The 12,413-nt window shown below is 51.9% G+C and overlaps 1 protein-coding gene across 2 annotated transcripts in view; it reads right to left on the bottom strand.

The window, feature by feature from the left end:
* snx13 (sorting nexin 13) overlaps positions 1 to 12,413 on the bottom strand; it is a 47,176-nt gene that overhangs the window by 8,479 nt on the left and 26,284 nt on the right. The window contains exons 14-22 of one of the 2 annotated variants that reach the window (XM_072447316.1): positions 11,313 to 11,417; positions 10,968 to 11,138; positions 10,830 to 10,899; positions 4,323 to 4,504; positions 4,141 to 4,248; positions 3,948 to 4,058; positions 3,018 to 3,179; positions 518 to 589; positions 1 to 50 (exon numbers count right to left, since the gene is read on the bottom strand). The exon at positions 1 to 50 is cut by the window's left edge and continues 96 nt beyond it. In XM_072447316.1, the coding sequence (XP_072303417.1) occupies positions 1 to 50; positions 518 to 589; positions 3,018 to 3,179; positions 3,948 to 4,058; positions 4,141 to 4,248; positions 4,323 to 4,504; positions 10,830 to 10,899; positions 10,968 to 11,138; positions 11,313 to 11,417 (1,031 nt within the window). The remainder of the gene's footprint in view (positions 51 to 517; positions 590 to 3,017; positions 3,180 to 3,947; positions 4,059 to 4,140; positions 4,249 to 4,322; positions 4,505 to 10,829; positions 10,900 to 10,967; positions 11,139 to 11,312; positions 11,418 to 12,413) is intronic. The other variant, XM_072447318.1, reaches the window with a different exon arrangement.

The following is a 12,413-nucleotide window of genomic DNA, read 5'->3' as shown; positions in this document are numbered from 1 at the left end:
ACCTCGTCCATGAGCAGCAGCATCACCCTCAGAGGGATGTTGTCATCTACCTGGAGTCACAAGGAATAAACATCAGTACAGTGACTGTGCTTAATATCCAAGTAACTATAAGTAAGGGTTATAATAATAACCTGAGTACAGTACCACATATACAAGGTGCCAATACCACTATAAGAAGGTTAAAATCTCTGAAAAGTTGATTTAGCATGATATAGGCCCTTTAAATATTACATCCAAATGTACTGTAATTTTTCCCCATTTTGTTACTGTCAATAATAATAATGTCCAGTCCTCAACGGTCAGTATCAAAGGAGTTTTGAGGCCCAGGTACAAAGTTCTGAAATTTAGTGGGATGTCTGCAGTGCTATTTTCATCTTAGTCCATATTTCAGGGCGACGGGACAGTCCCAGAACACATGATGATGGTGTGCCACTTTAACACCGTGTTATGGAAAAAAACAACAGAATTCCCTCCAAACACTGATTGTGTTCCTCCATTGGGAAGTATATTTACTCACATTATCATCCAGCTGCGCCGACACGCGGCAGTGCTCAGGGTCCAGGTCTGACTTTGGAAGGAGCGGAGGCACCTGAGGAGGGCAAGACAGGCCATCAGTAAGACAGGAGGGAGAAGAGGGACGGGACAGGATAGCAGGAAAACAAGTGAGACAGGTCATCAGGAGAATGAGGGAGGGCGGGGTAATAACATGAGCACAGAGGGGGGAGGGGTAATAACATGAGCACAGAGGGGGGAGGGGTAATAACATGAGCACAGAGGGGGGAGGGGTAATAACATGAGCACAGAGGGGGGAGGGGCAATAACATGAGCACAGAGGGGGGAGGGGCAATAACATGAGCACAGAGGGGGGAGGGGCAATAACATGAGCACAGAGGGGGGAGGGGCAATAACATGAGCACAGAGGGGGGAGGGGCAATAACATGAGCACAGAGGGGGGAGGGGCAATAACATGAGCACAGAGGGGGGAGGGGCAATAACATGAGCACAGAGGGGGGAGGGGCAATAACATGAGCACAGAGGGGGGAGGGGCAATAACATGAGCACAGAGGGGGGAGGGGCAATAACATGAGCACAGAGGGGGGAGGGGCAATAACATGACCACAGAGGGGGGAGGGGTAATAACATGAACACAGAGGGGGGAGGGGTAATAACATGAGCACAGAGGGGGGAGGGGCAATAACATGAGCACAGAGGGGGGAGGGGTAATAACATGAGCACAGAGGGGGGAGGGGCAATAACATGAGCACAGAGGGGGGAGGGGCAATAACATGAGCACAGAGGGGGGAGGGGCAATAACATGAGCACAGAGGGGGGAGGGGCAATAACATGAGCACAGAGGGGGGAGGGGTAATAACATGAGCACAGAGGGGGGAGGGGCAATAATATGAGCACAGAGGGGGGAGGGGCAATAACATGAGCACAGAGGGGGGAGGGGTAATAACATGAGCACAGAGGGGGGAGGGGTAATAACATGAGCACAGAGGGGGGAGGGGCAATAACATGAGCACAGAGGGGGGAGGGGCAATAACATGAGCACAGAGGGGGGAGGGGCAATAACATGAACACAGAGGGGGGAGGGGCAATAACATGAGCACAGAGGGGGGAGGGGCAATAACATGAGCACAGAGGGGGGAGGGGCAATAACATGAACACAGAGGGGGGAGGGGCAATAACATGAGCACAGAGGGGGGAGGGGCAATAACATGAGCACAGAGGGGGGAGGGGCAATAACATGAGCACAGAGGGGGGAGGGGCAATAACATGAGCACAGAGGGGGGAGGGGCAATAACATGAGCACAGAGGGGGGAGGGGCAATAACATGAGCACAGAGGGGGGAGGGGCAATAACATGAGCACAGAGGAGGGAGGGGCAATAACATGAGCACAGAGGGGGGAGGGGCAATAACATGAACACAGAGGGGGGAGGGGTAATATGAGCACAGAGGGGGGAGGGGCAATATGAGCACAGAGGGGGGAGGGGTAATATGAGCACAGAGGGGGGAGGGGCAATAACATGAGCACAGAGGGGGGAGGGGCAATAACATGAACACAGAGGGGGGAGGGGTAATAACATGAGCACAGAGGGGGGAGGGGCAATAACATGAGCACAGAGGGGGGAGGGGTAATAACATGAACACAGAGGGGGGAGGGGCAATAACATGAGCACAGAGGGGGGAGGGGCAATAACATGAGCACAGAGGGGGGAGGGGTAATAACATGAGCACAGAGGGGGGAGGGGCAATAACATGAGCACAGAGGGGGGAGGGGCAATAACATGAGCACAGAGGGGGGAGGGGCAATAACATGAGCACAGAGGGGGGAGGGGCAATAACATGAGCACAGAGGGGGGAGGGGCAATAACATGAGCACAGAGGGGGGAGGGGCAATAACATGAGCACAGAGGGGGGAGGGGCAATAACATGAGCACAGAGGGGGGAGGGGCAATAACATGAGCACAGAGGGGGGAGGGGCAATAACATGAGCACAGAGGGGGGAGGGGCAATAACATGAGCACAGAGGGGGGAGGGGCAATAACATGAGCACAGAGGGGGGAGGGGCAATAACATGAGCACAGAGGGGGGAGGGGCAATAACATGAGCACAGAGGGGGGAGGGGCAATAACATGAACACAGAGGGGGGAGGGGCAATAACATGAGCACAGAGGGGGGAGGGGCAATAACATGAGCACAGAGGGGGGAGGGGCAATAACATGAACACAGAGGGGGGAGGGGCAATAACATGAGCACAGAGGGGGGAGGGGCAATAACATGAGCACAGAGGGGGGAGGGGCAATAACATGAGCACAGAGGGGGGAGGGGCAATAACATGAGCACAGAGGGGGGAGGGGCAATAACATGAGCACAGAGGGGGGAGGGGCAATAACATGAGCACAGAGGGGGGAGGGGCAATAACATGAGCACAGAGGGGGGAGGGGCAATAACATGAGCACAGAGGGGGGAGGGGCAATAACATGAGCACAGAGGGGGGAGGGGGCGGTACCTTAAAGATGGACTGCTTGATGTCTTGGCCCAAACGTTCAGACATTCGGCCCATGTTGTCAGACACTTTGTTCATTCCTTCAGCCAAACTGTCGGGCAGCGCTTTCACAGCATTAGACACGTTTCTCATGGAGCTCCTCAGAGGGTTTACAAAGGTGTCAATCTAAAAAGAGCACGCTATTATATATATATTATATATATATATATAATATATATATATAATATATATTATATATATAATATATATATATATATATATATAATATATATAATATAATATATATATATAATATATATAATATATATTTATTAAGCAGATACATACACAGAACAATACAGCACACAACACCCTATTTGATAAGTTTAATTAACAAGAGACTCAGATCAGACCCAACCACAGGTCCCAGTTTCAGCTCAACCACTGCACGACCAGTGGATTCAGAAAAGTAACAGCAAAGGTAAAGCAAAGACCAGGTTCAGACCAAGTTTTAGACTCAGGGTTTAAATTAACAGTGAAATCAGTCAAACGCTGAGCAGACTGCTGCACTCAAAAGTGTCTTTGAAACTAAAACTGGTTTACTTTTTTTCACTGTCATTTGAGTTTCATAAACTTAGTCACTATGGATACTATACTACTACACTATTTAGACCTGGAGCAAATTTAAAGAAAGTCTGAAGTCTGCGTAAAGACTGCACTTTTACTAGATTTTTCAGGGGGAAATGATTTTATGAATATATGTTATTATTGGATTCATGTTATTTACATGTGAAATGTGAATTGTATAATGACATTTTTACAGACAAAGGATCGAGTGAGGGCCTCGAAATTGAAAAACCTAAACCCTAAAATAATAATTGAGGATTTCACATGACTCGATCTGTTGATCAGAGTGAATTAAAAACAAAACTGACAGTTATCTTGTAGAATTACCTTGCGTGCAAACTCTCCCTTGCCCTTGTTGTAGGCTTTATTTTCCAGAAAGTCATAGACATAAGGAATCAGAGCTGGACACGCCTTCACCATCTCTGGGTTCAGCAGTAACTGCAAACCAAAGGCAGAATTGGACAAAAGCAGCACCAGTACATGTGAGAAATGAACAGAAGAACACAAACCAGGTTTGTACCTGCAAGTATGAATTCAGGTCTTTTTTTCTCTTCTCCAAGAATTCTCGGTCCATGTTGTTGAAAGTCTTTTTGCCCGGCAGTCTTAGGATGGAGGTTAGATTTTCAAACTGACAAATGGAGAAGGAAACAGCATTAGCCCAGGTCCTGTGACATGTCCTTGTCCTTATGATGCGGGCCCCACCTGCTCTGTGATCCTCATGTGGAAGTCGTGGAAGTCCGAGTAGCGGCGGTAAGTCTTCCAGCAGTCCTCACTGCCGTCCTGAGTGCGCCTGAAGACTGTGATGGCGTACAGCGCATACGTCTTACCGTGGTCATTACACACTCCTGCAGCAGCCCAGGGGCCCGGAACAAAAGCATCAGCTACTACACTCTCAATACAGAGGCAACGAAGCAGCACACACAGGCCACACAGAGGAGGGGACAGGGACAGGTGACAGGAGCAGGAGACAGGAGCAGGTGTCAGGAGCAGGAGACAGGAGCAGGAGACAGGAGAATGTGACAGGAGCAGGAGACGGGGCAAGAGATAGTAGACCGTAGAAAGTAGACGAGAAAGAGCAGCAAGAGAAAAATGGGGGGAGATAAAAAGAAAAAACAAATGGGAATGAAGGCCATGGAACTGTGGAATGAGACTGTAAAAGAATGAGACAGATGTATGTTGTACATGGAACATCTGAGGCTCGTAGGACCATGAACATCACTGTCTGTGCACAGAAAGTGGTTTCTTTATTTTTACCCATGTTTGTCACGCTTAAATGTTTCAGCTCAAACTAATTTAATTTTGAATCAAAGACAACATAAGTAAACTTTGTTAAAACATGTTTGCTGTTCACTGTACTTGCTGTTTGTCATGACAACAACTGTGTAAAGTTTCAGATGATCCAGAAAGTATATTCAGAACAAGTGATCCAAATACTGTGCTAAACTGTTTTACTACATTTTTAGCTGTTAAAAAAATACATTTTGGAGACTACAAATACCCATTATAACTGCTAAAAACAATGTATGTGAATGAATTTCCCAATAGAGGTGATTTAAAATTGTGCAATGATCATCTGGAGCATCTTCAGGGCGTTACCGCTGCACCAGGAGATGAGCATCGCAGATGCTCCATTGCATTAGGTTTCGGGGGCAATAACCTTTTCACACAGGGGTAAGTTTGTATTCCCTAAATAATAAAAAACCTTCATTTAAAAATGGCCTTTTGTGTTTATTTTAGTTGTCTTTGACCAATATTTAAATTGGTTTGATGATCTGAAACATTAAAGTGTGACAAACATTCCAAAAAATAAGAAATCATGAACGGGCAAACACTTTTTCACACCACCATTTGTGTCTATTGTATTGTCTTTAGAAAAATGCTTTAATATCCGGGAGTTTGCTGCATTTTAAGCAATACTTTATTTGTAAAGTTGTCATTTCAAGCATCATTTATCAACAGCTCCATGACTGCCGTCTCCATTAACTCCATCACCACCCCCACCCCTGCCCCCCCTCCGCTCCCTGACCACCCACCCTTCCCTGCCCTCACCACCTTCTCCTCTGTTAACTCCTCTCATATCATAGACCTCATCACCGCTTCCAAAACCACCACCTGCTCTCTCGACCACCTCCCAACGACTCTAACCAAGGCCTGCCTCCCTGCTCTCATCCCCCATCTCACCACCCTCTTCAACCAGTCTCTATCCCTCGGCCATGTTCCTTCCATCTACAAACTGGCCTCCATCACCCCCATCCTCAAAAAACCCACCCTAGACTCCGCCAACCTCTCCAACTACCGCCCCATCTCCAACCTGCCGTTCCTCTCAAAAACGCTGGAACGCATCGTCGCCGCCCAACTTCACACCCACCTCCAGTCAAACAACCTCTATGAACCCCTCCAATCTGGCTTCCGCCCACTTCACAGCACTGAAACAGCCCTGGTCAAAGTACTCAACGATCTCCTCACCTCTGCAGACTCCGGGGCCCTCAACATCCTGTTACTACTAGACCTCAGCGCAGCCTTTGACACTATAAACCATTCCATCCTCCTACAAAGGCTGCGCCAACTGGGTGTTGAGGGCTCTGCACTTGACTGGCTCACATCCTACCTCACCAACAGGCAAGAGTTCATTTCCCTCTCCGGTCACTCATCCACCCTCTCCCCAGTAACGCAGGGGGTCCCCCAGGGCTCAGTCCTCGGCCCCCTCCTCTTCATCTGCTACATCTTCCCCCTTGGTCACATCCTCCGCCAACTCAACCTGGACTTTCACTGCTACGCTGACGACACCCAGATATACCTCACCACCAAATCCACCCAAAACCCTCCCCTCAGCCACATCGAAACCTGCATCTCTACAATAAAATCATGGCTCACGCTCAACTTCCTCAAACTGAACAGTGACAAAACAGAGCTCCTCCTCATTGGCACCAAATCCACTCTCAATAAAACTGGTCCCTTTTCACTCAGCATCGACACCTCGACCATCACCCCCTCTACCCTGGTACGCAATCTCGGTGTCATCATGGACCCCACCCTCTCCTTCACTCCCCATGTCAGCCACATCGTCAAGACCTCATACTTCCACCTCCGCCGCATCGCCAAAATCCGACACTGCCTCACCCTCCCCGCTGCTGAATCCCTCATCCACGCCTTCATCTCCTCCCGCCTCGACTACTGCACCTCCCTCCTCACTGGCATCTCCTCCCATTCCCTCCATAGACTCCAAATGGTCCAAAACTCCGCTGCCCGCCTCCTCACCCACACCCTCCTCCTCACCCACACCCGCCTCCTCACCCACACCCGCCTCCTCACCCACACCCGCCTCCTCACCCACACCCTCCTCCTCACCCACACCCTCCTCACCCACACCCGCCTCCTCACCCACACCCTCCTCCTCACCCACACCCGCCTCCTCACCCACACCCGCCTCCTCACCCACACCCTCCTCCTCACCCACACCCTCCTCACCCACACCCTCCTCCTCACCCACACCCTCCTCACCCACACCCGCCTCCTCACCCACACCCTCCTCCTCACCCACACCCTCCTCCTCACCCTCCTCCTCACCCACACCCGCCTCCTCACCCACACCCTCCTCCTCACCCACACCCTCCTCCTCACCCACACCCTCCTCCTCACCCACACCCGCCTCCTCACCCTGTTGTGGAAAAAATATAATCTGGCCCTTTACTTTTTAACTTTCAATTCTATTTCTAATCAGATTTAGTTCTAACAGCCTGACAACCCCTTTTGGCCTGGAAATTTACATGTCCGGACTCCCTGGAGTGGCTAGGAAGTCCCACGTTATGTTTCACACTAGGCAAGACATGTGAATTGAATGAATGCAAATGTTATGTACTGTCTCCTTCCTGAAACCACTGTTTCTTTGATGTCCCATTTGCTCCTTGGTTCCTTTGTACCTGAGAGACCAGTGACCGGGAACTTCTGTGTGTGTGTGGTCATGTGACCATCGGTGATTTAAGGAAGGGGACAGAGGGGGGACGGGAGGATTTGGGAGACAGACATTTTTGGGAAGCAGGCAAGAGACAGACGCGTGGACTCGGCCTTCTATGAGAATGGCCGAGTCCACTCGAGTTTCTTTCTGATTCAGCCACAAGATTAAACAGTTTACTTTTGAAACAAGACAACTTGCTTCTTTGTCTTATCTAGAGATTTTTGCCACTACAACCCACACCCTCTTCACCCACACCCGCCTCCTCACCCACACCCGCCTCCTCACCCACACCCTCTTCACCCACACCCGCCTCCTCACCCACACCCGCCTCCTCACCCACACCCGCCTCCTCACCCACACCCTCCTCCTCACCCACACCCGCCTCCTCACCCACACCCGCCTCCTCACCCACACCCGCCTCCTCACCCACACCCGCCTCCTCACCCACACCCGCCTCCTCACCCACACCCGCCTCCTCACCCACACCCGCCTCCTCACCCACACCCTCCTCCTCACCCACACCCTCCTCCTCACCCACACCCTCCTCCTCACCCACACCCGCCTCCTCACCCACACCCGCCTCCTCACCCACACCCGCCTCCTCACCCACACCCGCCTCCTCACCCACACCCGCCTCCTCACCCACACCCGGTCCCGTGATCACATCACTCCCGTTCTCAACTCTCTCCACTCTCTCCCCATCAAGCAGCGCATAAACTTTAAAATACTCCTCCTCACCTTCAAAGCTCTTCACCACCTTGCCCCCCCCCTACCTGTCTGACCTCCTCATCCCCCACCGCCCCTCCCGAGCTCTCCGCCCCTCCCCCACCGCCCCTCCCGAGCTCTCCGATCCTCCTCCTCTCTCACCCTGACTGCACCAACATCCCGACTCAAAAGTTTTGGCGACAGAGCATTCTCCCGAACAGCACCCCGACTCTGGAACTCCCTCCCCCCATGTCCCACTCTCCCTCACTCACAACATTCAAATCCCGCCTAAAAACATACCTCTTCACCCAAGCCTATGACCTCCCCTACCCCTAGCCTCCTCTACCCCATTGCCTCCTCTTCTACCCCCTGTTACATCCCCATCTTTCTCTCTCTACTTCTTCTGTCTTGTTCATTTTATCTGTATATTAATGTGTATTGTACGTGTTGTCCCCCCTGTCTGTAAATACCCCCCCTTTTTTATTATGTTCAGCGTCTTTGGGTCACTTAAAAGCGCTATATAAATAAAAGTTATTATTATTATTATTATCTCCAAACTAAACATGTCTTTGAATTTCAGCACGTCCAATTCGGTTCTTTAGAATATGATTCAGATTGTAATAAAACATGCAGCATTTTACAGCTTAACACCTCACTGTCCTATGTCTACAATCCCAGTGAGCTGATTTACCTAGTGTCTGCCCTACTCCACGTCTGACTCTGCTCTTGCGCCCTGAACTTAGCGAGCGGGAAACAGAGAGAGTACAAAGGAAAGAAGCAAACTCCCTTAATTTGATTTACTTATTTTTTACAATGATTTTTAGCCCGTAAGCTTTATTTCACAGGATAGTACTGGTGAAATGGGGATAAGATTTGGGAATGACATGCAATAAGTTGTGGAGAGCTGGATTGGGACTCAACACTGCGGCCTGCCCCGCATTAAGGCTGATTCATTTGTTACAATACATTGTTGTTCAGGAGCAGATCCTACATGTTGTGCGTGGCAGGCTCGGTGGGTCAGAGAATGCCAAAACGGCGGGAGGGGTAAAACCACTAGCATCACTAGCCAACGCAGGTTCATTCTCTGGTGAACCTATAGAAGAGGCTATGCATACATCTGACAATTGCAGCTGTGACGGGGAGATAGACTTTACTGTAGTGAGACAGGGACGGTCCACAATATACATTCTGCATCTAGTTACTTTGTTTTATCCCTCCATGAACAAAGGCGAGAGAGACGGACAGAAAACAAGGAAATCACTCTCTGCACGTCACTGTGGTCTACCCTGGGGTCACTGTGGTCTGCCCCTGGGGTCACTGTGGTCTGCCCCTGGGGTCACTGTGGTCTGCCCCACCCTGGGGTCACTGTGGTGGTCTACCCTGGGGTCACTGTGATTTACCCTGGGGTCACTGTGGTGGTCTACCCTGGGGTCACTGTGATGGTCTACCCTGTGACCCCCTGGGGTCACTGTGGTGGTCTACCCTGGGGACACTGTGGTGGTCTACCCTGGGGACACTGTGGTGGTCTACCCTGGGGACACTGTGGTGGTCTACCACTGGGGTCACTGTGGTGGTCTACCACTGGGGTCACTGTGGTGGTCTACCCTGGGGTCACTGTGGTGGTCTACCACTGGGGTCACTGTGGTGGTCTACCACTGGGGTCACTGTGGTGGTCTACCCTGGGGTCACTGTGGTCTACCCTGGGGTCACTGTGGTCTACCACTGGGGTCACTGTGGTCTGCCCCTGGGGTCACTGTGGTGGTCTACCCTGGGGTCACTGTGGTGGTCTACCCTGGGGTCACTGTGGTGGTCTACCCTGGGGTCACTGTGGTCTACCACTGGGGTCACTGTGGTGGTCTACCCTGGGGTCACTGTGGTGGTCTACCCTGGGGTCACTGTGGTCTACCCCTGGGGTCACTGTGGTCTGCCCCTGGGGTCACTGTGGTCTGCCCCTGGGGTCACTGTGGTGGTCTACCCTGGGGTCACTGTGGTCTACCCTGGGGTTACTGTGGTCTACCACTGGGGTCACTGTGGTCTACCACTGGGGTCACTGTGGTCTACCACTGGGGTCACTGTGGTCTGCCCCTGGGGTCACTGTGGTGGTCTACCCTGGGGTCACTTTGGTGGTCTACCCTGGGGTCACTGTGGTCTACCACTGGGGTCACTGTGGTCTACCACTGGGGTCACTGTGGTGGTCTACCCTGGGGTCACTGTGGTGGTCTACCCTGGGGTCACTGTGGTGGTCTACCCTGGGGTCACTGTGGTCTACCACTGGGGTCACTGTGGTCTACCACTGGGGTCACTGTGGTCTGCCCCTAAGGTCACTGTGGTCTGCCCCTGGGGTCACTGTGGTCTACCACTGGGGTCACTGTGGTCTACCACTGGGGTCACTGTGGTCTGCCCCTGGGGTCACTGTGGTCTGCCCCTGGGGTCACTGTGGTCTACCCCTGGGGTCACTGTGGTCTACCCTGGGGTCACTGCACATGCATGACCCACATTACTGGTGTGTGTGTGTGTGTGTGCGTGCGAGTGTGTGAGTGTGACTGCACCTGTGTCTGAGATGAAGGCGTGGAGATGCAGAGAGTCGTCATGGCAGGAGGTAGACAGTTCATCCAGAGACTAAAACACATGTACAGAGTGTTAGTCAGCTTCATTATGGTGCCCGGCTGTTGAACCGCTGCACAAACCAGGTTAAGACTTCCGGTGGGGGAGCCATTAAAGGACTCCCCCTCGCCGTCGTCCGAGCCCCTGTAGCTGGGTTCCTTCAGCATGTCCAGTTCTGCCAGCATGCGCACATAGAGCGGGCACTGTTTGAAGGACGGGTAGAAGCGCTCATCACGGAGCATCATGTCATACACCTGCCCGACACACATCAGAGGGTTCAGAGAGAAATCAGGATAGATTACCATTCAACTTCATTAAAAATATACTTTATTGATCGTAATAGCAATTTCAGCAAAGCAGCAGAGAAACGTGAAATCTTCTACACAAAGTAGGTGTGAATAAAATGTAAAAAGACAAAACAAAATAACCTTTTTCTGGATGTTATCAAAAATCTCGGGAGTGGGTTCATCCTTCTGAAGTTTCTCTCCAAGTCTAGTGATTAACATTTCATCCACTTGTACTCTTGGAGACGCCTGTGAAACACAGTTTGTGAATGTGCTGTCCTGAGCCCGAGGAGAGAGAGGAGAGAGAGGAGAGGGAGGAGAGGGAGGAGAGGGAGGAGAGGGAGGAGAGGGAGGAGAGTGACGAGAGTGAGGAGAGTGAGGAGAGTGAGGAGAGTGAGAAGAGTGAGGAGAGGGAGGAGAGGGAGGAGAGGGAGGAGAGTGAGGAGAGTGAGGAGAGGGAGGAGAGTGAGGAGAGGGAGGAGAGTGAGGAGAGGGAGGAGAGGGAGGAGAGTGAGGAGAGGGAGGAGAGTGACGAGAGTGAGGAGAGTGAGGAGAGTGAGGAGAGTGAGGAGAGTGAGGAGAGTGAGAAGAGTGAGGAGAGTGAGGAGAGGGAGGAGAGTGAGGAGAGTGAGGAGAGTGAGGAGAGGGAGGAGAGGGAGGAGAGGGAGGAGAGTGACGAGAGTGACGAGAGTGAGGAGAGTGAGGAGAGTGAGGAGAGTGAGGAGAGTGAGGAGAGAGAGGAGAGGGAGGAGAGGGAGGAGAGTGAGGAGAGTGAGGAGAGTGAGGAGAGAGAGGAGAGGGAGGAGAGGGAGGAGAGGGAGGAGAGGGAGGAGAGTGAGGAGAGGGAGGAGAGTGAGGAGAGTGAGGAGAGTGAGGAGAGTGAGGAGAGTGAGGAGAGAGAGGAGAGAGAGGAGAGGGAGGAGAGGGAGGAGAGGGAGGAAAGAGAGGAGAGGGAGGAGAGAGAGGAGAGAGAGGAGAGTGAGGAGAGTGAGGAGAGTGAGGAGAGTGAGGAGAGTGAGAAGAGTGAGAAGAGTGAGGAGAGGGAGGAGAGGGAGGAGAGTGAGGAGAGGGAGGAGAGTGAGGAGAGTGAGGAGAGGGAGGAGAGTGAGGAGAGGGAGGAGAGGGAGGAGAGTGAGGAGAGTGAGGAGAGGGAGGAGAGGGAGGAGAGTGAGGAGAGGGAGGAGAGTGAGGAGAGTGAGGAGAGGGAGGAGAGGGAGGAGAGGGAGGAGAGTGAGGAGAGGGAGG

The sequence above is a fragment of the Eucyclogobius newberryi genome, unplaced genomic scaffold, assembly GCF_026437365.1.
Source record: "Eucyclogobius newberryi isolate DKJ021-1_F unplaced genomic scaffold, fEucNew1.0.hap1 SCAF_16, whole genome shotgun sequence".
NCBI classification, from domain to species: domain Eukaryota; kingdom Metazoa; phylum Chordata; class Actinopteri; order Gobiiformes; family Gobiidae; genus Eucyclogobius; species Eucyclogobius newberryi.
This window is presented reverse-complemented; position numbering and strand designations above follow the sequence as displayed.